The 26770-nt window shown below is 40.7% G+C and overlaps 1 protein-coding gene across 1 annotated transcript in view; it reads right to left on the bottom strand.

Moving 5' to 3' along the window:
• Nucleotides 1–26770, bottom strand: part of LOC137308418 (early endosome antigen 1-like) — a 498139-nt gene that overhangs the window by 454174 nt on the left and 17195 nt on the right. The window contains exons 3-4 of the mRNA XM_067977151.1: nt 22825–22956; nt 3002–3072 (exon numbers count right to left, since the gene is read on the bottom strand). Of these exons, the coding sequence (XP_067833252.1) occupies nt 3002–3072; nt 22825–22956 (203 nt within the window). The remainder of the gene's footprint in view (nt 1–3001; nt 3073–22824; nt 22957–26770) is intronic.

Below are 26770 nucleotides of genomic sequence, written 5' to 3'. Positions count from 1 at the left end.
TTTAACTAACTTGATTGAGTTTTTTTGATCAGGTAACAGAGAGGGTCAATGAGGGCAATGCAGTTGATGTGGTGTATATGGACTTTCAAAAGGTGTTTGATAAAGTGCCGCATAACTGGCTTATCATCAAGATTGAAGCCCGTGGAATAAAAGGGTTAGTAGCAGCATGGATACAGAATTGGCTAAGTAACAGGAAAGAGAGAGTAGTGGTGAACAGCTATTTTTCAGACTGGAGGGAGGTGTACAGTGGCGTTCCCCAGGGGTCGGTACTAAGACCACTGCTTTTCTTGATATATATTAATGACTTGGACTTGGGTGTACAGGGCACAATTTCAAAATTTGCAGATGACACAAAACTTGGAAGTGTAGTGAACAGTTAGGAGGCTCGTGATAGACTTCAAGACGACATAGACAGGCTGGTGGAACGGGCAGACACGTAGCAGGTGAAATTTAATGCAGAAAAGTGAAAAGTGATACATTTTGGTAGGAAGAATGAGGACAGACAATATAAACTATAGCGCACAATTCTAAAAAGGGTACAGGACCAGAGAGATTTGGGGGCATATGAACACAAATAGTTGAAGGTGGCAGGGCAGGTTGAGAAAGTGGTTAAAAAAGCATACGGGATTCTGGGCTTTATAAATAGAGGCATAGAGTACAAAAGCAAGGAAGTCATGATGAATCTTTATAAAACACTGGTGCGGCCACAATGGAGTATTGTGTCCAGTGCTGGGCACCGCACTTTAGGAAAGATGTGTAGGCCTTAGAGAAGGTGCAAAGAGATTTCCTAGAATGATTCCAGGGATGAGGGACTCTAGTTACGTGGATAGACTGGAGAAACTGGAGTTGTTCTCCTTGGAACAGAGAAGGTTGAGAGGAGATTTCATAAAGGTATTCAAAATCATGAAGGGACTAGACTGTGTAGATACAGAGAAACTGTTCCCATTGGCGGAAGGGTCAAGAACCAGAGGACATAGATTTAAGGTAATTGGCAAAAGAACCAAAGGTGACATGAGGAAAAACTTTTTCCACTCAGCGAGTTAGGATCTGGAATGCACTGCTCGAGGGGGTGGTGGAGGCAAATTCAATCAGGGCTATCAAAAGGGAACTGGATAAGTACTTGAAAAGAAAAAAATTTCAGGGCTACGGGGATAGGGCGGGGGAGTGGAACTAGCTGCACTGCTCTTGCATCGAGCCGGCATGGACTAGATGGGCCAAATGGCCTCCTTCCGTGCTGTAACCTGTGATCCGATGATTCTAACATAAACTAATAAAAATACAAAAGTTGATGCAGTTTCAATTTCAGATTACCAAGCCAAAATATATTTTGTGTTTAAAAACTTAAAATAAAATATACTTTCCTGTGATTCGATAGTCCAGTCCTTTAAAGATTCGGCTTTAGTTTTAATGGCTAGGTTCAATTTGAAAGCAGGATATAATGATAGAATATTATATATTCATGATTAAATATTCTAAGTCATCTCTGAATAGCATTATATTGAAAAATGTAAAGATTTTGCAAAAATATTACAAAACTCAAATTATAATCAGTAAAAGAAAATGGTGTCTATCCTTGGTACGTAGTGCAATTTCATTATAGAAATGCTTCATATTCATAATAGCTGTGAACTTTGAACTATTACACTTACCATTATGAAAATACAGCTTTATAAATTATATTGTCAGACTTACAAATGGTGCTACTGTCATTTTACGCATCTGTGTCTAAATGATCATTGTGTTCAGTATTGAAACAAAAAAGGAAAGCCATTGGCTTTGTTGACAATACACTTAGTACGAGGAACCTAGCACAGTCATTCCATTCTATTAGCGCAGCCTAACAAAATTAGGTATGAATATGCAGTAATAACATGCAAATTGTTCCCCCACAATTGCCTCAAGGCAGTGGTCTATCCCTTGCTAAGCTCAATTCCTTCTACATCATTACAGCAGCCTGGCATAATTCATCAGAAAAATTGTTCAACCTTATTGCAAGTGCCTAGCTAGTAAAACCATCAGTTGCTGTTAACCATTGTCTGACAATGGCATGTTAGTTCCGCCATCCCCAGTTCCCTGCCACTCCTGCACTTGTACATAACTCCCTTGGGTAATGTTAGACACTACATTTGAGCCTGCCAGAACAATTAACCCCTCTGTTAATTAGAAGGAAATGTCAGGTGCACAGATGGTACAAGCTGGCATGCAGCCATCCAGCCAACTGCTACCGGAAACAGCTACCCTGCTGCTGACAACTGTTCAGTCAAGTGCCAAACCAGCAGATGTCAAAACTTTCCAGCTGAAGAAGGTTAAACAAGAGGGAAGGCTCCAAGGTTTCAGAACCCACAATAAATACTTCAATAGTTTCATATCAATGTGATATTAACTGATCTTACATAAATATGGTGCATTATAAAGTAGGGAACATAACTGTATGAGTAACCTTTACATTCTGCAATCAACCACAATAAAATCAGAGATTCAAAAAATTGCAAGACAACACTGAAGTGCTGGAAACAGTATAACAGTTATCTGGGGAGATATTCGACTTGCGTCCAAAGCGTGCCAGCATGAGGTTGGAGCCTCATTAAAATGCCCCAAGCAAATAGTGGGAGTCAAACAGGTGCCCCATCGCAGCTTGCCAGTCAGGGAGGGCAGGAGATCAACCGGCCCTTATACTGAGCCAGCCGGCAGGTCAGGTCTCAAACAAGCTAGCAGTGGGCCAGAGTTTCTTTACAGACTCTGGAGGAGCACACATGCTTCTTCCGGGCCAACAAAAATAACTGAAAATTTCTTGGGCCTTTTTTTGAGCAGCCTCCTGCAGTCCCTTTAAGGATCGCTGGTTAGGCCACTAAATGCCTGGTACAACTAGGCACAGCATGCATGGCGCAAGCGCCACCCATTTCTTTCCATTCAAATATGGAGCGCTTAAGAGATGCCATAGGCTTACATAGGCACATCAGTTGACTGAAGTCAGACAAAAATTATGAAACTCTACACTTACGTAGTTGAACTATGAAATGCTGGTCTTGCAATTTGCTCCAATGGAATACTCCTCAGGTTAAGGGAACAAAACTACAGTACATAAAAAGAAAAGGAACATGGTTAGAGGAAGCTCAGGTTACTTTCCTTTATAGCATTTTAAAGGTTCTTATTCACAAGTCTCATCCATGGAGCTCTATATACCCCAATTTGCTTTAGCATTGAATAGGATGACAGAGCGAAAAATCTACCTACATCACTGCATAGGAACATGGGAACTGCTACACGAAAAAAGACCAAAGTCCATCTGGTTCACGTTCAGCATGATACAATGGAGTTGATGACTAATCATAGCAATCAGTCTCTATCAATTATTCTACAACAGACCCAGACATGACGCAAAGAAAATCCCAGTGCTGAATTCCATTTAAAAGCACCGATAGAATTGTTCATGGTCTTTTTAATCAAAATACTTGGACAGAAAGAGTAAAAGGCCGGCCCACAATTGATCTCTAAACTGTAAGCACTTGCACCTATACTTGAGTGGATGTATTGCAACAAGTCATCTTTTCCTACATTATTCCTTACATTAATTTGACTTTGCACTTAAGTAAATGAATATACTTTTATCATCTCATAGGCCTGAGTCTCACCCCTATTTAGCCATCCCATAAGATATAGGACCATTGCATCCCTCAGGTTTGCATGGTTCTCACTTTTAGCATTACAATGGTGTAACCCCCTAAAAACATCCACAAGAAGCATGTGAACAAATCGCCTATTGGACACTTGCCAATCTGAGAAAGTATTGTACAGGCTCTGTCTGGAGCTGGGAAAACAGAAAGAAGTGTGTTCCTATTCTGCAAGCTCACTTCACCCCACTCCCAGTGAAATGGAACCTGGAATCAACTTGTAGCTCCAGCACAACATTGGGATTTGTAGGTAGACAGAGACCACGCACTACTCAAACCTTACCTATATCCAGTGCCCAATAAGCCCTGACACATCTACCATGCCGAATCTGTGCCTCCTGCTAAGGCATGCCTTTAACCCAGTCACTGCATAGAGCTATTGAAATGCACTGGTGTCAGATCAGGTGTTAAAACCTGCTACCATAATGACAGTAGACAGTGTTACCACTGACTGATCAACATAGAGCACCAGGTGGTGGTTCAATAATCTGGCCACCTTCAGAAAGTTTCAACTGCTTCGGGCAGATGAGTGCCTGGAGGAGGGTAGTGGGACCCTTGATGCAAGAAATGCCTTAAAAGGCAGATGAGGTAATCCTTAAATTAGCTAACGGTATCCACAAACTACAAGCCGGGACACAGCTGCAGTACATAATAATTCAATGAAAGAGCAACATGGACAGTCTGAAGCACAGCGTTTGGAGCACAGTTATAGGAACTCCAACAATATTTGACCGATGATGACTGAAATGCGCAGAGTTATGAGAGATCCTGAGTTTTCAGCACTCATGAAACTTCTACTGTACTGATAACACAATAATGTGTTTAAAGTCTGCACAATATAATAAAGAATTGAAGAAAAAAAATAAGGACCCCAAAGCCAGATATAACACAACCCAGAGGAAAACTTAAGCTCCCTCTTCTCTACAATAAGTCTTAACTGCAACATTAAAACATCCCCAACTGCACCAGTGAACTTTCCCCACCACTTACACCAACCATTCTCTCGTCTCTACTGCCAAATTTAGGTCCAAATTGCACTTTGCATTTGTGCCCAGAAGGAACTTGATAAGAATACCCAAATTCAATTCACAAAAGACCCTTACAGCCATCTAACAAGAGCAGAATTATCATGACCTGGATTTTAACCCAAGTCTTAGGCATGAAAGCAGTCTATCAACATACTTTGTTATCTAGCTCTCTTTCTCCCCCACCCCAAGAATTTGTGCAAAAAGAAAAAAAACAAGCAGCTATGTATTTATGAGCAGTTTCCCATAGTTACCTTCTTAAATTTTGCTGAACAGTTTCACATTTCTTTCCTTTACAAATTACACAGGCCCAGCTGCGGGACTGTCAAGCAACAGCTAACAACCCTGCCGTGATTTGCCAAGTGCAATTAAAGGTGGATGGGGTCATCTTCACCCACCTGGCTTCTCCTCTTACTCCAGTTTAAGAGATACACATAAAAATGCCAAATACTTTATCAAAGTTACAAACACCAACATTTTAAACCTTTAGCGTAACACTACAGGGCACTGGGATTACAAGACAGCTTTCCCACTGACACTGGATATTTTGCAACCAAGTACTATATTCTGAATAAAAAGCCCATTTGAGACCATTTATAATTAGAAAACATAGTCACCATTGACTCAGTATGTGCCGCCACTGCAGACTTCCACAATTGTCATTGTTGCTCACGAGGTGTGCCTTGTTGTTTTCTGCACTGGGCCTGGTTCTTAATCATACCTTGGAGGCACATGGATATACTGTATACAGTGTCCAACTTAACTCCAGCCTAATCACCAAACGCCAATCTTATACATTATGAAAAACACCCATTTCCACCTGTATAACACTATATGTCATCCCTTACTACTTGCCTTTGTCATCTCAGGTTCGACACTCTCCCTCCCTGAGCTCCATCCTACTACACAAACTTCAACTCCTCCAGCTGGATCCTATCTCATACTAAATCTTACTCACCAACCTATACAAGTTCCCCACTCCCAATACATTAATTTTAAAATCCTTGCTCTCATTTACAAATCCTTCCATGGTCTCACCCCCCCTGCCTGTGTAATCTCCTCTAGTCTAATTTCACACCTTATGCCATTCCAACTCTGCCCTGCTGTGCCTTCCCCCATCATTCCGCCATTGGTGGCAGAGCCTTCAGACACATGATCCTGCACTTTCAAAATCTCTTCACAAACCCCTACACCATGCTACATTCTCCCCACCTTCAAAAGTCTCCTCAAAACTGATTTCTTTGACATAGTCTTCTGTTCCTTCTCTATCTCCGGCTCAGTGTTCATTTTCCCCCTCAATTTAAAGTGCATTAGGACGTTTCACTATGTTTAAACAATAACATAGAACTCATATTACAAAGTAATGTTACATCTACATCGTAGCTCAGCCACAAACTGGCAAAATCCCCACCAAAGTGAATCTGAATGTGTCAGCTGACGGTAGGATTTGTTCATACAGTTTAGAAGCACTGTCAGGTTTAACTTATCTGTAATATTGTAGATTTTTTCTCCCTTTTTTATTTCTTTTACCAGCATATATGCTTATAAAATTATTTTATTTAGGAGGAAGTACCACATTCTAATATTTAATTTCTTGTTCAAATTTCACCATGATAGTGAAATGCAATCACATATCAAAGTAATTTACACTATCTAGTAACAGTTCCAGCGTAAAAGTAAAATTACTGTTCACAACAGCAACCTGATATACGAACTGAGGTTTAAGGTGACAATTTATAACATATGTAAGCTTGCCCTTTTTGCCGACCTAACAATGCACTTAGTATCATCTGCTTGAATAATGCCGTTTCTAGTATTACAAGCAATTTATTCCAACTAATGATCATCAGGCACTCATAAATCAGTATTAGATCTCAGTTACTGAGTTGGTGGCTTCCACAGATAAAAGTAGCATTTCAATTCCTGGTTAGATATTGGCACACATATTGATTTTAATTAGCCTAATTAGTTCATTATGTTCCAGAATCAAACAGCTCATTTACTGCATTCCACTACCCTAATGGCATACTATCAAGGTTTAATATGATAATGAAGCAAATCAATTAGCAACCATAAAGGAAGCCATTAAGAAGTGTAAACACTGCTCTGTCAGTTTGTAAAAAGCATAAAAACACAGTAATGATTAACAATTTTGTCACTTACATGAAAATTCAAATCCTGTTGCAACAGATTGCTGAATCTGCATGTCTCAGAGGTGCTTTTAAGTGGAATTTTGAGAATCAGGCTGGGAATTACAGTACCTCCCATATAGTGAGAAAAAATGATCCTCTTTATTCTCATTTATTATGGTAACATAACCCAGTTATTTTAATATTTACATAAATAAATGTTACTCTTCCAATTGATTCGAACCTACTTACTTCATTTTTTTCTTCACTTTTGTCTCGTGTCACAAATCCACACTGATCCAAAAGATGACAAAGGTACATTATTTACTTTGTATTGTTTTTTTTTCTTATTCTTCCAATAATAGACAACCTTCAAACACCATAGGAAGTTAGCCAAACTTGAATGTCTCTGGTAACATCAGGTACTAGGCATGCCCAAATTCATGGTTTTGATCTCACATACTGCGCAAGTCAAACATGATCTTCCACCGCCATGTTATATAAAGCCCCAAGACCGCATAATAGCATCAGTTCATTTTGGCATGAAGCTGATATAAACCAATAAAATCCTTATCCTAACCAAAACACAAACCTAACAGGGCCTGAACAGATAAAAACAAATCTTAAATGGGCTGATGGTTGGGAGGAATTTCAGAATATGAACAATGCCTAATATTTGAAGAATGGAGGAGGCTCCTTGATGGCAGTGTGTTTTTTTTTATTCACTTGGGTATAACAAAGTGGCGCAGAATACATGGAGAGGGACCATCCTGCAGTGCTCCAATCTCTGCTGCCAAAAGCATTTGCCAAGTGTAAACAGTGATGTTAATAAATGTGTTGAGTAGCTCCTTTACAAACATTGCCAATTCGGACCTGACCAACGGATGCTGAGGAAGCCATGATAGAATGAATGGAAGTGGCTTTTAACTGAACCTCTGACTTTTTTCTAATCAGATAATTGCAGTGAAGAATGCAGCTCACAAGCACACCCCTGCCAAGGGGCTTTTTGGCTAATACGCAAATAGCTGCTTAGAATTCCTTTTTCCCCTGAGTTCGATAAATATAGAAATGGGGAGCTGTGCAAGTATTTACACAGTGGAAACTACAATTCTCTTCTGATCAATATATTGGTAGATAAAATGATGGAACAGCAATTTGCTGATGTGAATAAAACTAAGAAACAACCTTGTGGAGAAGTTCTAGTTGTGGCATGGAGAATTTATGTATGGTGGGTCTCAGTTGATCGGTCTTATTTGACCCGGCATGAAGGTAGAATAGCATTTAAGATTCGCTCAAGCTTTCCCAGGATTATATATCACCAAAGCAACTTAGGAGACCTTACCCAAGGATACGAAATTTGATGCTATTTACCGTGGATCCATCACTAAAAGCTAACTATTAGTGCAGAATGTCAAAGAGGAAGAAGGTTATAACAGTACACCCACCGTGAAAGCCTGCCTTTGGGGAAGAGTCTACTAAACCAAGGTTAACTTGCACCAGCTGATGAGAATGAATGTGTTTTGAAGACCATGGAGCTGTGAAGTCTCAGTAGTGTTTGCAAGACTTTGGGAACAAGCATGGCTGCTATCACTGTCCTTAGTTTTGAGGTAAATAGTTCCTAGGACTGCTACCTGATGTGAAGATCTGCAAAGCTGCTTCATGGTGTCAATGATAGGGGTGCACATTCCAGTGATTCCATTCAGTACAATGAGATAGAGATATTGATGAGGGAGGGAGGAGTCACATTGAATTTTTGGACTGGTTTGACTGCTAATCTGGAGCTGGCCAATCCAGGAAACCACTATCAGCTCTCAGGCCATTCCAAAATTGTAGGCTCATTGTTATACCACCAATAGAGAACATCCCTAAGTGGCTCCATTTAAAAAAAAAAGAGCTCAGGCAGTAAGGTACATACTAACCTGTCAATGGATTAAAACATTGGCATTTAGTTTTTTTTAAAAAATCAAATAGGATGTTGTACGTATATATTTTTCTACTGAAAATGAGCAAGTGTTGTGAATAAAGGTATAACCCTTATACTTTCCTCCCCCTTTAAAGAATTCTAGGTGTACTCATTTCTATCTAAGGTCAACATCTTGTTAAATCATTTAACTATCCTCATCATCTAAAAACAACTGCAAGCTAGTGAGCATCTTCTCCACCTTATGGGTAGGAAGCTGCACCTAAACTAATACATCACACACAATTAGTTTGGCATTGTTCTTCAATCAACAGGCTCTGCGGGGAAATCATAAACATTCTACACCCAAACAGTGAATGATCAGCAAGTTTATCAATTTAGCCCCACCACTAGCTACCTATATCTGAGCAGGTTGGAAAAAAATCAGCTTCCTGCAACTCAGCAACCTGAACAGCGAAATATAACACTATAATCTTTAAGAATACAGATGCCACAGTGGTTGAATGTCTGCTTATCAGTAATCTGGATGGTCTTTTTCAAGAATTTTTTTTTAAGATAGACAAACATTCACTAGTAAATCTTCTGTGGCACAGCCCACAATAAGTTCGAGGTATATTGTTTCACAAGAACAGGGCCATTATACCATTTAATGCACAATGTATTATTCTGCTGCTAAAATGTAGGTGTACATCCCTTTAAAGCTACAAGAATGGTTAAATCAGTTCTAGACCAGGCTACAATTCAGAACCTTGACTTTCTTAGTGCAAAAGTCAATGAAGATGCTGGAGACATCCTGGTTCCTGTATTAAGTGTGATATATAAATTTACATTACACAACGTGTGACATCTGGGGTTGTTGACTCACCATTTGCAATAACAGAATTAAACTTTCCTATACATCAAAAAAAAATTAATAAAGCTACTCCAGGAGATAAAGAATTTTCTATAGGTAAATTTAATTCTATTATTGTTAAATACATGAAATATGCAATTTTTATGTTTTTTATTTTGGAGATTACAAATTTCAGTTACTAAGGAAAATGGTGGATGAAAGGATTTGGAATTTTTGGGGGCCAATTTAATTAGTTCTCTTGGTTAGTTTTCTCCTTACTATGGATCCTTTAAAACAAATTGCAAGTGAATTGGAATTAATAAATTTGTACATCAGCCAATCAGCACAAAATTTGCTAGTGATGAAATAAATTTTACTTCAGTAAATCAACTGCAGGCGTGAGCCTTGGCTCAGCATAGCATTCTCACCTGTGAGTAAGAAAGTTGTGGGTTTGAGCCCCGCTACAGTCAGCCCCGGCAAGCGGAGACAGGAGTTCCAGTCTCTGAATACTGGGTTGGCATTGAGCAGGGTACTCACATCCGATGGGAGTGGAGTGGACACCCTATCGTAGCCCTGGCAAGCAGCAAACCATTGCACTGACCTCTGAATACTGGGTTGACATCCAGCAGGGTACTCGTGTCTGATGAGAGAGGAATGGCAACCCTCCATCGCATCTAGCCGGTCATTCTCACCCCCACCCCACCAGTTAGGCTAACAACCTGTCCACATAAAATGGGGCCTTTGTTACAGAAACAACCCAGAGCATGATCTGCTGGATGTAAATTGGAAGTGGAAGAAATGGGTTGTCTCATATGCTGCTAGGCACGCAAGAGAAGAAATCAAGTGCGAACATTTTTTGATAAATTTTGAAAAATTGTTACACATAAATTTGACTGACTAATATTACAACGGAGGTGTGACAAAAAATCTGCATGTTATACAAACTGTTCTTTTCAGGTAGCTGCAGGCTGCCATTAAAGCCTGGGGCTAAGGAGAAATGCGGCCCTCAGCGGTTCCCTTCCCATCCCCTCCCCAATCGCTCATGGGTACCGCCACCCACTTCACTTCCACGGCATCCCCTATTCCCTTCACCTTCCCAATACCCATTCCCCACTTACCATCCCATCACTACCATCACTATCCCTACTTCTTCCTCTTTGAATAACCCACTCAATCCCTATATCCTCTCCTCCCCCTTGTTCCAGGGTCACTCACATCTTCTCTCCCCCACTCCCACTCATTTCCACCCCACCCCCCCCCAAGGGTGGGTGCCAAGAGTGTAAAGGCTGCCTCATCCTCAACCAATTTCTCTCCTCCCTTCCTACCAGTTTTGTTCAGAGTCTTTGTGAGCTTTCAAAATGCAACTTTTTTTTTAAAAAAGTCAACTTAGAATGAGGAAAAAAACTGCCTGCCTGCCTCGATCTCTGTTTGTCTTTGTCCCTCTGTCTCATTAGGTATTAGAAATTAAAATCTGTCTCATGAGTGGGTGAGATTTTTGAAAAACTGAAGTAACATTAAAGAAAGGCACTCCCCTCTGACTCTACGCTCTCTTCTCTTATACTCTCCCCCTTAGCTTAAAACACTAAAGTTCATAGAACACAAAAGCTACAACAGGTACATAATCAGAACTATAATTTTTTTCCAGAAATACATAAACACAATTAAAAATAAAACCACACAATATAAATTTAACTTCAGTAAAGCTATTGAAGTTTATCTTCTTACCTTCAATATTATAAGAAAAGCTAGAGTCGAAATTGCTAGGAGGTAAAGAAATACTTGGTAAAGAGGTAAAGAAAAGGCTTGGAAATATATCGCCATTCCTTCATCGTCACTATGTCAAAATCCTGGAACTCCCTACCTAACAGCACTGTGGGAGAATCTTCACCACACGGACTGCAGCGGTTCAAGGCGGCGGCTCACCACCACCTTCTCAAGGGCAATTAGGGATGGGCAATAAATGCTGGCCTTGCCAGCAACGCCCACATCCCATGAACGAATATTTTTTTTAAATCCCATCACGGTAGCTGACTGAACAGTACTGATGCAGCCTGGGAAATTATTTGTACTGAACATGCTTAGACTGCACAATCCAAATTTCAGCTCACAGAATCACTGCTCTGGACAAAATATCAAGTCTAAGACCAGGCTTTTGAGATAGACTAAGGCCTTCAAGTAAAATCTTTATTGAAGGCATTAACAGGCACAAAAGACAATTCAACAGATGGATTTAATCATTATGAAATATGTAACTCTTAAAGTTCTTTAAATTTTCTATAAGACCAGGGAATGGGACCAACTGGATTGCTCTTAAAAAGAGCCAGTATGGGCTCGATGGGCCAAATGGCCTCCTTCTGTGCTGTAACCAGTCTATGATTTTAGACCATAGAAATTTCAGTTAATTTGAAAAAAATGGCAGTTGAAAAAGATTTTAAAAAAGATCTATGGGAGCCTGGTGACCAGATTGCATAATCACAAGGTGACATACTCTCACTCTAAAATAGCAGCTTTCCAGTGTCTTAGTGTGATAGTTTAAACATTGAAATACCTATCACATGGCCACCTCGAGGAGTAAAAGGTACTGCAGGTACTTCCAATGAGTTTTCGGTGAATTGCTTGCCCAATGTACAAATTTAATATCTAATAGATATAAGAAAGATTGCAAATGGCTACCTTTGTTGCTTTATACTTTTGCATTAGACAGTGTGTGATGAGTAAGAGTCTGACATAGCTAAATGCATTCATATGTAAAGCTTTTGTATTATAGATGCAAAATATATCTATAAGCGCACTAATTGCACCTTCTAATAGTTATAACAACTTCTCACCCACATAGGTTTCCCCTTTTCTTTGGGGGGAGGGTTGGGTTTACCTTCTGCTCTATTCCCAAGGTTTCAATCCTTCATCAGGGGCTTTAATCCCTTGAATCTACTGAAGGATTCAGGAACTGCATCTACCACAATTCCTCAGCTCATAACTGCTGTTCCTAACTCTTCTGCTTGCAACTCTATGGTGAACTGCATGACCAGTTGATTGGAGTATTTTTTGTGGTTTTGGTTAAGGAAGAAACGTTGTCCATGATACTAGGAGAATTCCCTGCTCTCCTGCAAGTAGCACCATGGGATCTTTTAATTTTCACCTGAACCACTGAAAGAGATAGATGGAACCTCCAACATTTCCAGCAATGCAACACGATATTGGAATATCATCTTTCACCCTAGGTTCTTCTGAATGTTCAAGAGAGAATATTTTAATTTTGCCTGAGAGAAATGTCAGGGTAATATACAATATATATTGCATTGTACTTACATGGTATAATGTAATCATTATAAAACAGCATTTCCTCTGACTCACGAAAGACCCAGTGACGTATTTAACTTATAAAAATGTCAAATCTTTTGCAGACCAATGAGACATTAGCAGATCAAACTTCAAAAGCATGTTTAAGAAAGCCTAGTTCTAGAAAGAAGACCTAACATTTTAAGCTGTAAAGAGTAGATCTGGAAAGTTGTATGAAAATCAATCATCACTGAAGTAGAATCACCAGCTCGCTCTACATGGCACTGGCCATTTCTTGTTCTGGCCACTAGATGGAGCAGGGCACAGTAACTAAGCTTTTTTATTTCCAAAATAAGTGAAAAAACACTGATGTAACCAAAGTCATGCAACAGAAACACATCTCCTGCTGATCACACAGTGGTATTGACAGTAGCTGTGGGAAAGTCCAGAGCCCTGATCTCTCTGCCTTCCCAGCAAAACAGGAAAAACAGGAAGAAGCAATACAAGTAAAAATACTATCTTCCTACCTTCCCGGCATCACTAGGCACTTTCACATAACAATAAGTTACACCAGTGAGCTTAAGACATGGATAAACCTGCATTCTACCACTCCAACATGCTATATCATCATTTTAAAAAAAAATTTGTTCCTTGGATGTGGGCATCGCTGGCAAGGCCAGCATTTATTGCCCATCCATAACTGCACTTGAGAAGGTGGTGGTGAGCCGCCTTCTTGAACCACTGCAGACCATGTGGTGAAGATTCTCCCACAGTGCTGTTAGGTAGGGAGTTCCAGGATTTTGACCCAGCGACGATGAAGGAATGGCGATATATTTCCAAGTCGGGATGGTGTGCGACTTGGAGGGGAATGTGCAGGTGGTGTTGTTCCCATGTGTCTACTGCTCTTCTCCTTCTAGGTGGTAGAGGTCGTGGGTTTGGGAGGTGCTGTGGAAAATGCCTTGGCGAGTTGCTGCAGTGCATCCTGTAGATAGTACACACTGCAGCCATGGTGCGCCGGTGGTAAAGGAAGTGAATGTTTAGGGTGGTGGATGGGGTGCCGATCAAGCGGGCTGCTGTGTCCTGGATGGTGTCGAGCTTCTTGAGTGTTGTTGGAGCTGCACTCATCCAAGCAAGTGAAGAGTATTCCATCACACTCCTGACTTGTGCCTTGTAGATGCTGGGGAGTCAGGAGGTGAGTCACTCGCCGCAGAATACCCAGTCAGTATTTATGTGGCTGGTCCAGCTAAGTTTCTGGTCAATGGTGACCCCCGGGATATTGATGGTAGGGGATTCGGTGATGGTAATGCCGTTGAAGATCAAGGGAAGGTGGTTAGACTCTCTTGTTGGAGATGGTCATTGCCTGGCACGAATGTTACATATCAGCCCAAGCCTGGATGTTGTCCAGGTCTTGCTGCATGCGGGCACAGACTGCTTCATTATCTGTAGGGTTGCAAATGGAACTGAACACTGTTCATCACTGAATCATCAGCGAACATCCCCATTTCTGACCTTATGATGGAGGGAAGGTCATTGATGAAGCAGCTGAAGATGGTTGGGCTTGGGACACTGCCCTGAGGAACTCCTGCAGCAATGTCCTGGGGCTGAGATGATTGGCCTCCAACAACCACTATCATCTTCCTTTGTGCTAGGTATGACTCCAGCCACTCGAGAGTTTTCCACCTGATTCCCATTGACTTCAATTTTACTAGGGCTCCTTGGTGCCACACTTGGTCAAATGCTGTCTTGATGTCAAGGGCAGTCACTCTCTCCTCACCTCTGGAATTCAGCTCTTTTGTCCATGTTTGGACCAAGGCTGTAATGAGGTCTGGAGCCGAGTGGTCCTGCCCGCTTGATGGCACTGTCAACGACACCTTCCATTCGCTTTGCTGCCGATTGAGAATAGACTTATGGGCAGTAATTGGCCGGATTGGATTTATCCTGCTTTTTGTGGACAGGACATACTTGGGCGATTTTCCACATTATCGGGTGGATGCCAGTGTTGTAGCTGTACTGGAACAGCTTGACACCAATCAGTAATAGTGTTGATTTTTAAAAAACAAATTAAGCTAAACATAACACCCAAAAGGGAAAGTTAAATTGGAAGTGGTTGATCATCTTTATGAATTGTAATTCTAGTAGTAACCAGGAAAATATATAAACCAAAGACAGAAAGAACATAAATAAATAAACTGGATATAACAAGGAAAAATGTATAATTGTTGAGCTGTCCTGAAATAAATTACTCAGTAAAAGGGAAGAGGAGATTAGCATGAAGAGAGGAGACGACAGGAGGAGGAGGGCAGAGAAAGACAGAAGGTTGGTTTTTCATTCATCATTGAGGGGATTCTGGTAGGTGATTTTGCCTCAGCCATAGTGATGCTGCAGTGTATTCTGTAGATAGGACATACTGAAGCCACTGTGTGCCAGTGATGGTTGGGTGGGTATTGAGTCCAGAGGCAGGGGGAACAATCAAGCAAACTGCTCTGTCCCAGAGTTGAACATCTTGAGTCTTGTTGCAGCTGCACCCACCCAGGCAAGGGCCGATTACTGCATCACTCTCCTGATTTGAGCTTTGTAGATGATGGAGGCTTTAAGGGATCAGAAGTGAGCCACATGTGAAAGAGTACTCAACCTCTGCCCTGCTCTTGCAGCCCCAGTGTTGATACAGCTAGTCCAGTTTAGCATCCGGTCAGTGGTGCACCCCTCCCCCCCAAGATATTGATGGTGGGGGACTCGGTGATGGTGGTGCTGTTGAAGGACAGGAGGAGATGGACATTACCTGGCACTTATATTATACAAATATTACCTGTCACTTGCCAACTGGTTGTCATCCAGGTCCTGCAACACGCTGGCTTGGGCTGCTTCATTATCAGAGGAGCTCTGAATGGAGCTGAACAGCCCTCCTCCTGACCTTATGACAGAGGGAAGGTCATTGATGAAGCAGCTGAAAATGGTTGGACCAAGTTGCTGCCCTTAAGGAACTCCTGCAGCAATGTCCTGCATTAAACAACCACGACTATCTTCCTTTGGCTCAGGTACGACTCCAGTAATTGGAGGGTTTTCCCTTTGACCCCCATTGATTTCAGTCTTGCCAAGGCTCTTTGATGCCATATTCAGTCAAATGCTGCCTGGTGAGCAGTTACTCTCACCTCCTCTTGGCATTCAGCTCATGCACTCATGCTCAGGTCAGGGCTGCGGCGAGGTCTGGAACCGCGTGGTTCTTGTAGAACCCTAACTGAGCAGGTTATTGGTGAGCAAGCCTTGCTCAATGGCACTACTGATTACTTCTTCCATCACTTTACTGATGATTGGGAAGAAACTGAAAGGATGGTAATTGACCAGGTTAGATTTTTCCTGTTTTTTGTGGATAGGCAACATTCCACATTGTCAGATAAGTGTTGGCACCATAACTGTGCTGGAATATCTTGGGAGGAAGCTAGTTCTGGTGGCTGGTCTTCAGCACTGATGTGGTCAGGGCCCATAGACTTCACTGTGTCCAGTGCAGTCAACTACTTCTTAGTGTCACATGGGGTGAACAAAATTGACTGGACGCTAACATATATAATTGTGGGAGCCTTGAGAATAGATGCAAGTGGGGCCGTCAACTTGACATTATTGACTGAAAATGCTTGCAAATACTTCACCTTTGGTCTCTTGCATTCACATGCTGGGCTCTGCCATAGGTGACAATGGGTATGTTCATGGACCCTTCTGCTGTTAGTTGCCTGATTATCCAGCAACAATCTCAACTGGATGTGGTAGGGCAACAGACCTTTACTGTCATCAGTTAGTTGTGGAGCCACTTAGCTTGATCTATAGCCTGATGCTTTTGGTGTTTGGCTTTCAAGTAGTCCTGTGTTGTAACCTCAGTTTCATCTAAAGGACCGAACCTCCAACAAGTATCAGGCTGGCTTACGACCTCAAGTCTTCGCACAAACTTCTGATCAGAGGCAAAAGGGTTACCCATGAGCCAATGTGACGCATATCTGGAATAATTGGTTGGACTGAGTAATGGAGACTCATTCTTTGGATAGATTCAAAACACAATTGGATGCTGGGCCATGATAGTTAAGTTTTAGAGGAATGAGCTGCAATAGGTTGAAAGACTTTCTCTTGTCCTTGATCTATCTAATGTTCTAATAAATACGAACTTTCCAGGATGGGAAGAGGTCATTTACAAGGTACCCTAAGGATCAGTCTGGGGATCCTTGATACTTTTTAATTTATACATATACATGACCTGGATTAGGTTATCATTCGTACAATTTACAAGTTTGCAGATGACGACAAACCCAAGTAAACAATTCAGAACAAAGCAAGCAGATCCTTTATGTAAGTGAGCCAGTAGATAGCAGATGCAGTTCAATGTGGAAAGTGTCAAGTAATATCTAGATCTATATATATTGCTTCTGTAAAAAGGTAAAATCTGTTGCCTGAACACACTTCCTGTCCACAAAACCTTACTTTCTGTAGTCACATTTTTTGCTCATAGTCTTGTCAACCTTTCCCACTAAGTTGCTTATCAACATTTCCCATTCAATTTTGCTGTCAACTGTCACAATTACAGGCTTTGGTCACTGGGTGGCATCTAAAGCAATTTTTGAAAAGATTTTAGCAGTAATTTCCCCTTCCCCACCCCACCTAATTTTTGGGGAGTTATTCCCCTCCATCCATGCTTTGCAGCTTTTCAAACCAAATTTTTGGGTCAGAAGTTAACCATTGTACCTTGGTGAATTAATGGAAATATTTGATGTTTAAGCTAAGCTTTGTTAACAATTTATATTGTAAATAAAGATATTAGAAACATGAAGTTATCAATTGCTGTTCATAAAAGACCACAAAAGTATAATTTTCAAATTTATAAGCATAGTCCCAGTTTAAAGCCAATTCCTCCTATTGCTGCCCTCCACATGAAAAACCCTAAAAATTCAATTTACTGTATTTAAGATGACATTTAGAGAAAGTGAGCATGTACTTAAATGTATTTGACTTTTTGTGAATATTTATTTTGAAACACAATTCTCAGAATTAAATGAACATAATGGGAAAACTAATCCAAGTTGCTCCAGTGCAATTTTTGCTTTATCTTTCTACCTCCTATTGGAAAATTGCTTAACTACATCACAAATTTTCAATTATTATTTGTATCTTGTTATTTATACATGAATGTGTATACTTAAACTAGTCAAAAGATGCACGCAGGAACACTATTCTACACTGACCAAGACATTTCTTTTGCAGATTTTGGTTGCTGAAGAGTTACTTCTCCAGCTGGGCCCAAATCTCAGCCAATCAAAGTATACTAATTTCTATTGAGATATTTGAAAATACACAAGTACTATTGCATTTACATTTATGTCCTGAAAATAATAATTTCTGTAAAACACTTCCAGTCCTCCATTTGTGAAATAGAAAGACCCAGACTACCATTCTTTGCTCAATAGCTCCCTCCTGCAAGTTTCTCCCCAATTTTCCACATTTTATATAAATAAATTGCATCAATTGATAAATGATTAAGTTCAGATGCATGAGCAAGTGGGAGCCCTCTGGCTCTTTATAAGGGAGCAGGCCTGAAACAAGGTTGTGTGTGGGATGTACTGGGTATAATGTGAATCCTAGCAAATAAAATTGATAAGCAACTAAAAAGTATTCAGTTCTTCACTGTCTGGCTATCGATTTTTAACAAATATAGGCTGTCTTGCTTATATTCACTATTCTACTGAATATGATGTGTTTGGAAGATCAATGAATACGAGCCAGGTGGAACCTGATGTGTGCAACATGGTACAGGACAATTCAGAGCTTGTAATATATGCACTAATAGGAGGGTGTAATAGCAGTGTGACAGTTTACATATGCAGTTTCTGTTATAAATATGGACATAGGAATTTATAATGGAAATAAGAGCAGAATGTATGATTTTTTTTATATATATATATAAATAAGTGTATATGTAAACATAGATTTTATATTCTACTAATCAGGTGTTGTACACAGGGAATTAAGACCAAATGTAGTCTTCAGATGAGGCAGGGTTAGAGGCCAGGAATAATTGGACCAAGGTGCGCAGACATAATTCTATCCCCATTTTAAAGTTATAAATTCTGTCTTTTTATATTTCTATTATAAATTCCTATATCCACATTTATAATGGAAACAGTGTATGTAAGCCTGTCATGCTGGATTTATACCTCATTGTCGCTCAACACTCTTCAACAATAACCTATTCCCCTTTCTTTTCAACCATCTGTCTCCGCATGCTCTCATCCCCCATCTCTCGCTACAACCTCCCCTCACTCTCATTCTATCAACCCCCCTTCTACTTGCTCAGACCGCTCGCGCGCGCACACACCCCCACCCCTCCCCTCCCATGAACTCTCTTCTCTTTCCCCCCCACCCGTGCACCCTCCTCTCCCCCCACCCGTGCACCCTCCTCTCCCCCCACCCGTCTCACAACTCAATCCTCTGCTCTCAACCATCTATCCCAGCTCTCCTTTCAACCTCTTCTCTCTCTTATTCTGAACCAATCACTCCTCTCTTAATCCTCCCTCTCTATCTCTCAAACTCTGTTTAACAGGAATACACAATTAGCAATGACTTTTTCTAGCTGTCAGCAAACCCAAGTGGAGAAAGTTAGTTGGCTTCAAAATTCAAAACAGCTGTGCTTTTTTAAATTTAACATTAGCATGAACAAAGACCCCCTCACCTCTCCCCCCTCAGCCCTTCTCTCTCACCTCCTCTCCCATTCAGCTTAATACATAAAGCACAAAATAAAAGCTCCAACAGGTAAGTAATTAGTAAATTGTCATTTTTCTCACTCTCTTTACATAGACACATACTCAAAAAACGCAATATAAATTTTACCTCAAGCTTTTGAAATTTGTCCCTTATTTGTCAAAATGATTTGAAGTATAGCTACTGAGCAGAAAGTTGAAGAAACATATTTCATCGGCACAGTTGACCAAATTCATCTCACTAAAGTCACAGGTCTGGGCAAAAGTGTCAACTCCAAGCCCAGGCTTTTGGGAGAGGCTGAGGTCAACAAGTGAAAACTTTAATGAAGGCATTAAAAGACAATTAAGTGGATAAATTTAATCATGTTATTGTGAAATATGTAATTTTTAAATTTATTTTAAACACTTATTTTGGAAATGTGAAGTTTTAGTTACCAAGAAAAAAATGGTACTGAAAAAAATTTCAGAAAGCATTTTGTGAGAATTATGGGAAAACAGTGGCCAAATTGCACAGAGTAAAGAAAGAACTTGCATTTATATAGCACCTTTCATGATCTCAGGACATCCCAAAGTGTTGTACAGCCAATTAAGTACTTTTGAAGTGTAGTCACTATTGTAATGCAGGGAAACACAGTAGCCAATTTACAGAGCAAGGTCCCACAAATAGCAATAAGATAAATAACCAGATAATCCAGTTTTAATTATGTTGGTTGAGGGAATAAATATTAGCCAGAGGGAGGGGAGGAGGGAATTAAAATGAAAATCTCACAAAATGCTCAAAAGCCCATTACTTACAGTTCCAATTTTTTTATATGAACATTTTCTTTAACGGTTCAGAGGAGAGAGATTTTAAAATTTAATTTTCAACACCATGAAAGAGCCGAGTGCAAAACCTTTTACAAAATGTTGATAATAGAAAAACCCAACATTTTATAATAATAAAACCCTATATCATAATTTACCCATCATGCTTTTGTTTCAGGCCTACAGGCATTCATTGTCCAGGTTTTCCCACCATTATGTTTTTACACCCAACTGTTAAGTCCATTTTTTGCTGGTCAGGTAATTTTTTTTTAAATTTACTTCAAGATGTATATTTTAGTCTTTAATATTATAAATTTAGCATTTAAAATCCCACCTACTTCTCTTCACTTAAGCCTCCAGCCCACATCAAGCCCAGTTCTCCTCCCATTCCTGGACCTGTTCTGGCATCCTGCAAGCTCACATTCCTCATTCCCTGGCCACCACCAGGAAACCAGTACTTTACTTTTGAAAATGCTCATATCACTTCAGCCTCTGGCTGCCTACCCCCTCCTGCGATCACAGTCCTCAGACATGTGGCCCCCAGTCAGTCGCTCTCAATCAGCACCACTCACCCTGGTTCCTGGTTGGGCACCCCATTGGGCACACCTTCCCTGTTCTTCAGCGCTTGCCTCCAGCCAGCCGTCCACACTAAATCGCACTTTCTCCCCCCGCTTTTGTTCAGGCACCCGATGGCACACATCCTCTCTCCTGCTGGACTCATCCAATTTTGGGCATCTGGTCACTAGCCGCGCACCCACACCCGGCTCCACTTGTCCTTCCACACTAGTCCCTGTTCTTTATCTTCACCAGTTTCCCAGTGCTGAAAAACTGAGTGTCACTTTTGAAAGCACTATGAAACATCTATGAAACACTCTGAAGTCTTGCATACAGCACGTACTTTCCAGTCATAATTACAGCCTGTAATACCTCATTGTCATGCTTTGTTGATAACACTCCTTTTGTTATAAAACAGTACATCCTGTGGCTCATGCTCTGGCCTGAGCCTCTGCAGAACAAATGTTTTTATATAATACCTATATTCAATTTAATTGCATGAAGCATTTTGTGTAATACATAAAATAATGGAAATTTTATACTTGAAAGTGGATCAGTTTTTGCACTGGGCAGAAGGTTCTATCTATTTTGGCGACTAAGTACAAGTGATTGCATGATGAGGTAGAAACTTGGGACATAGTTCTTCAGTGGAAGACTTGCTTTCAAAGGGGTTGGAGTCTTTTTGGTATTTGTTATGTGAAATTGGATATGTGACATTTGGATAGGGGTAGGTTGAGGACTTTGGGTTGAGTTGTGGAGAAGTAAAATACTAAGGGGAGCAACTAGAAGGAAACAATGGGACTGTGGAGATGTTGGTGGTGGTGAGCAGGTGGTAGAAGTTGAACAATGAAAGGTTTGGAACAGAACAAAGAAGTTAGGGCAAATGGGTGTTGCTTAGTCTGGAGAAGGGTTGGCAGTGGTGAACCCCAGGAGTCAGTGCTGAGTCCACTTTTGTTCTCGGTATATATAGATGATAGGCTAACAACACAAAAGTAAGAGGTTTGGCAAACAGTGAGGAGGACAGTAAAAGACTTCAGGATGACAAGAACCATTTAGTGGAATGGGCAGACAGGCGTCAGATAGAATTAACGTGGATAAGTGTGAGGTAATACATTTGGGGAGAAAAAGTATTCACTAAATAGAAGGGTGTGGATTAACAGAGACCTAGGAGTTTAAATACATAATTCCTTCAAAGTGAAAATACATGTAGATAAAGCTCCAAAAAAGGCCAATAAAATTATGGTTATATAAATAGGGACAAGAATTAATGATGAATTTACACACAATTAGAGTGCTGCATGCTGATCTGGGCACTACATTACAGAAAATATGTTAAAGCCATAGTGAGCATGCAGCATAGATTCACCAGGATTATGCAAGGGGTAAGAAACAAGTTATGAGGAGATACCTGAGATTCTAGGACTATGTACACTGAAGCAGAGAAGGCTTCAGGAGATTTAACAGAGGCTTTTAAAATTATGAAGAAAGTGAATAGGGAAAGATTATCGACTACGCAACGAGAGGAAACAATGAGAAGTCATCAATTTTAAGTTAGCACTAAGAAAGTGAGGAGGGAGGTTAGGAGAAATTTCTTTTCACGGACGGTGGTTGGGGTATAGAATGCCTTGCTACAGAATAGTTGAGGCAGATCACTGCACTTTTCAAAAGGGAAAAGTAGATAAATATTTGAGGCAGAGGAAGATACAAGGCTATGGGGACAGAACAGGGCAGTGAGAATAGTTTTGGATTGCTCTAACAAAGAGCCAGCACAGAGACAACGGGCCAAATGACTTCCCTCTGTGTGGTATACTTCTATGGTTCTAAAATCATGTGAAATTTAGACGGCAAGCGTAATAAGAAAAATAATCACCTACATCAAATTTCTGCATTATTTCAGCTTGTTGGATGGCACCAACCAGAGTGTTGAGATCAATTTTTATGTCCAGGTTTTCTCTGCGTAGATGATCGTTTTCTTCCTTAGAAGCTTCCAATTTCAACTGTTGTTCCTGTCACATATAAAGTATACTGGAGTCGATATTCTATTTTGCTTTTCTGAAACTCTAAAACTTCCTTTGTATCACATGCATATGTCCCAATTGTTGACATAAATAGATGCAGAACTGTGATTAAAGACTGATAATTAAAACTCTCTCACAAAAGTCTCTCTTGCTTTGGGTCTATTACCAGGTTTAAACTTTTTTTTAGGTCCAGCAATTTAGAATCATACAACACAGAAGAAAGCAATTCAGCCTATCATGCTTTTGCCAGTTCTCCAATTATCCATAGGAACATAGGGCTGAATTTTCAGGCCTCCAGCCCGGTGGAAACAGTGCGTTAACACCCCAGAAATGGTGGGCAAAGGCCTGCCTCCCCACTGCTGCCATCGCTGTGGCCACGACAATGCTTGGAATGCCTGAGTCAGATGGTAGACCCATTTAAAATGCTAATGCAGTGGCTCAGTGGTAGCACTATCGCATCTAAGTCAGAAGGTTGTGGTTCAAGTACCACTCCAGAGACTTGAGCACAAAATTTAGGCTGACACGTCACTGCAGTACTGAGAGAGTGCCGCACTGTTGGAGATGCCATCTTTCAGATGAGATGTTAAACCGAGTCCTCGTCTGCCCTCTCAGATGAACGTAAAAGATCCCTATTTCTAAGAATAGGGGAGTTCTCCCCAGTATCCTGGCGAATATTTATTCCTCAATCAACATCACTAAAAAAATTATCTGGTCATTATCACACTGCTGTTTGTGGGAACTTATTGTGTGCAAATTGGATGCCCCTTTTCCTACGTTATTACAGTAACTACAATTCAAAAAATATTTAATTGGCTGTAATGCGCTATGGGACAGCCTGTGATCGTGAAAGTCTTTCTAATAGGGTTCCTAGGACATGCATAGAGCCCCATTTGTTATTTTTGGTCTGAAATGGGTGGCTACCATTATTATCAGGTGGCCCGGCCGAAGATAAGTTCCTCTTCCTTTTTGTGGGGCCTGCAGGAGCAGGAAGGCAAGTCCAGGCTCCACAAAACCAGCTTGGATTGTTGCCGTTGCCACTCAGCACGTTCCCCACACCCACCCCCACCCCCACCTCTACCCTACTTGCGGCATGGAGTCAGCAGGATGCACCAGGACGCTTGATCACCAGCCGCAGCCTACCTAATGAGGCACGGCCCTCAAATTGTGCGGGCCTCATGCCGTGACTACTGGGCACAACCGGCACATTCCACTGGCCAGCCACCCGAAGTGCACTCGGGGGGGGGGGGGGAAATCTACCCCATAGGAACAGGAGTAGGCCATTCAGCCCCTCGAGCCTGTTCTGCAATTCTATTAGATCATGGCTGATCTATACTTTAACTGCATTTACCCGCCTTTGCTCCATATCCCTTGATCCTTACCTAACAGAAATCTATCTTGAAAAATGTCAACTGACCCAGCATCTATACCTTTGGGACGAGCGAGTTCAAGATTTCCACTATCTTGTGTGTAAAAAGTGCCTCCTGAGTTCACTCCTAACTTTAATTTTAAAATTATGCCCCATTGTTCTAGATTCCCCCACCAGAGGAAATAGTTTATCTGTATCAACCCTATCAAATTCCTTTATCATTTTATACATCTCAATTAGATACACCTCAACCTTCTAAATTCAAGGGACGACAAACCAACTTCATCCAACCTGGCCTCATAATTTAACCCTTTAAGCCCCAATATCATTCTGGTAAATCTGCACTATACCCCTTACAAGGACAATCTATGTTTCCTGAAGTGCGGTGCCCAAAACTGAACGCAGTACTCCAGGTGGGGTCTGACCAAGACTGAAATGAAGGCCAACATACCATTAGCCTTTTTGATTACTTTCTGCACCTGTGCACTAGTTTTTAGTGATTTGATTACATGGACACGCAAATTTCTTTGTGCCTCCACAGCTCCTAGTCTCTCACCATTTAAAAAAAATCCAATTTGTTTTTCTCAGATCCAACCCCCTGCCCTACCCCACTATTCTTTTTTCTTTTCCAAATATTTATGCAATTCCTTTTAAAAGCTTCTATAAATTCTCCTTCCACCACTATTTCTGGTAGGACATTCCATGTCCTAACAACTGGCTTCGTTAAAAAAAATTCTAATCTCTCCCATTGTTCTTTTGGCACTGGTCATAAATTTATACCCTCTAGTTACCAACCTGTGGAAATAGCATTTCCCTATTTACCTTATCAAACCATTAGGAATTTTGAACACTTCTATCAGATCTCCTCTTACTTTTTTCTGGTCTACTAAAAGAAACCCCAGTTTCTCTAGTCTCTCAAACCTATTATCTTAGTAAATCTTTTCTCTGCACTCTCCATGGCCTTGATATCCTCCCTAAAGTAAGATACAATATTTTAACTATAGCCTAACCAATGATTTGTATAGGTTTAGAATTACCTTTTTTGATTTTGTGCTCTTTGTCCCTAGTTATAAAACCTAGGATCCCATACAGTTTTATCAACTCATTTTACGAGACTTCTTCAGTGAATTTTTTTTCCAAGCAAAGTTCTAGGAGAACATAGTGACCCAAAAATTCTCCTAATCCCCAAAAAACCTGCAATTTACTTTCTATAGTTTAATGTCCTCCTCTCTCAGGAACTTAGCCAACTCCCTTTTGAAAGACTTCAGCAAATCCATACTTGATGCATGCTTCAGTAACCTTTTCCAGAGAGCAATCGGTCTCCATGAAAAGAAATACTTCCTAACATCAAACTTAAGTCCTTGCCTATGTATTTTATATGAATGCCCCCTAGTTCACCCATCCTTATCCATCTCAAATAACCTATCTAACTGGACAGTGGCTAGTCCCTAATTAAGTCCAACTCCTGATAACAAAAAGCCTGAAACCGGGTATCATTTAGTCGCCCTCCTCTGCACCATCCCTGAATATACCACCCCACTGTGCGAGGACCAAAACTGAACTCAATACTCCACGTGTAGCCATAAGCAAGGCCTTGTACATTAAATTTGGTGAAAAAAATGTATTTAGCCAGATTTTGCTGTAAAAATAATGGTGAGGCTAACAGCGCACACCGTTATTCATGTGCAAAGCGGACAGTAACTTCCAGTGACCATTCATGCACGGTTAAACAAGAAAATCTGGAAGTTGCTGTCCAGGTTACTCAGCACTTCCAAAAGCTGCATGAAAATGGTGAGTCAGACAACATCAAATGGCATGAAGTTCTTGTACGTATCTCATGGATACGAACTAAACTCGCCAAAAAAAGTTAGGGCTTGTCCATTCCAGTGTAAGTACCCTTTCAATGGCGTAGTAAGTTTTAATTACTGCCAAACAACCTCTCTGGCACTGAAAATTAACTTTTACAAGTGTAAAGTCTCATTACTTCAGCTTTGAATTATTGTTGGGCATTTAAAAAAGTAAGTATTTTTTTTCCTTGCTGTCTCTTGACCCAATTGTTCTTGCCCTCTCCTTTGCTTACTGTACCTGATTTGACATTGAATTCACTATTCTAACTTACACTTCCTGATTCAGACACTGTACTGCGTGTTAATGATTCTTCAATCTGATTGGTTAAGGAGACACAGAGTTGCTTGCCCTGTTCACATAGGTCCCAGATGGCCTGTAGAGGGCGCCACACTGACTAGATCTCTAACTTACAGAAACTTGCCGTGCAAAACCCCATGGAAAGTCTATGGGCAAGTCCATGGCGCTGTTTGTTTGCCATTCACAGCAAAAGCCGGCCCATTATTTTCAAATTATTGAGAAGGTATTACAGCTTACAGACTTGTGAGTTGAACACACAGATAGTTGTCAAACTTGTCTGATTTCAAAAGG

This window comes from Heptranchias perlo, chromosome 3 (genome assembly GCF_035084215.1).
Source record: "Heptranchias perlo isolate sHepPer1 chromosome 3, sHepPer1.hap1, whole genome shotgun sequence".
NCBI classification, from domain to species: domain Eukaryota; kingdom Metazoa; phylum Chordata; class Chondrichthyes; order Hexanchiformes; family Hexanchidae; genus Heptranchias; species Heptranchias perlo.
Note: the sequence above shows the minus strand (reverse complement) of the source record. Positions and strands in the feature narration are given on the sequence as shown.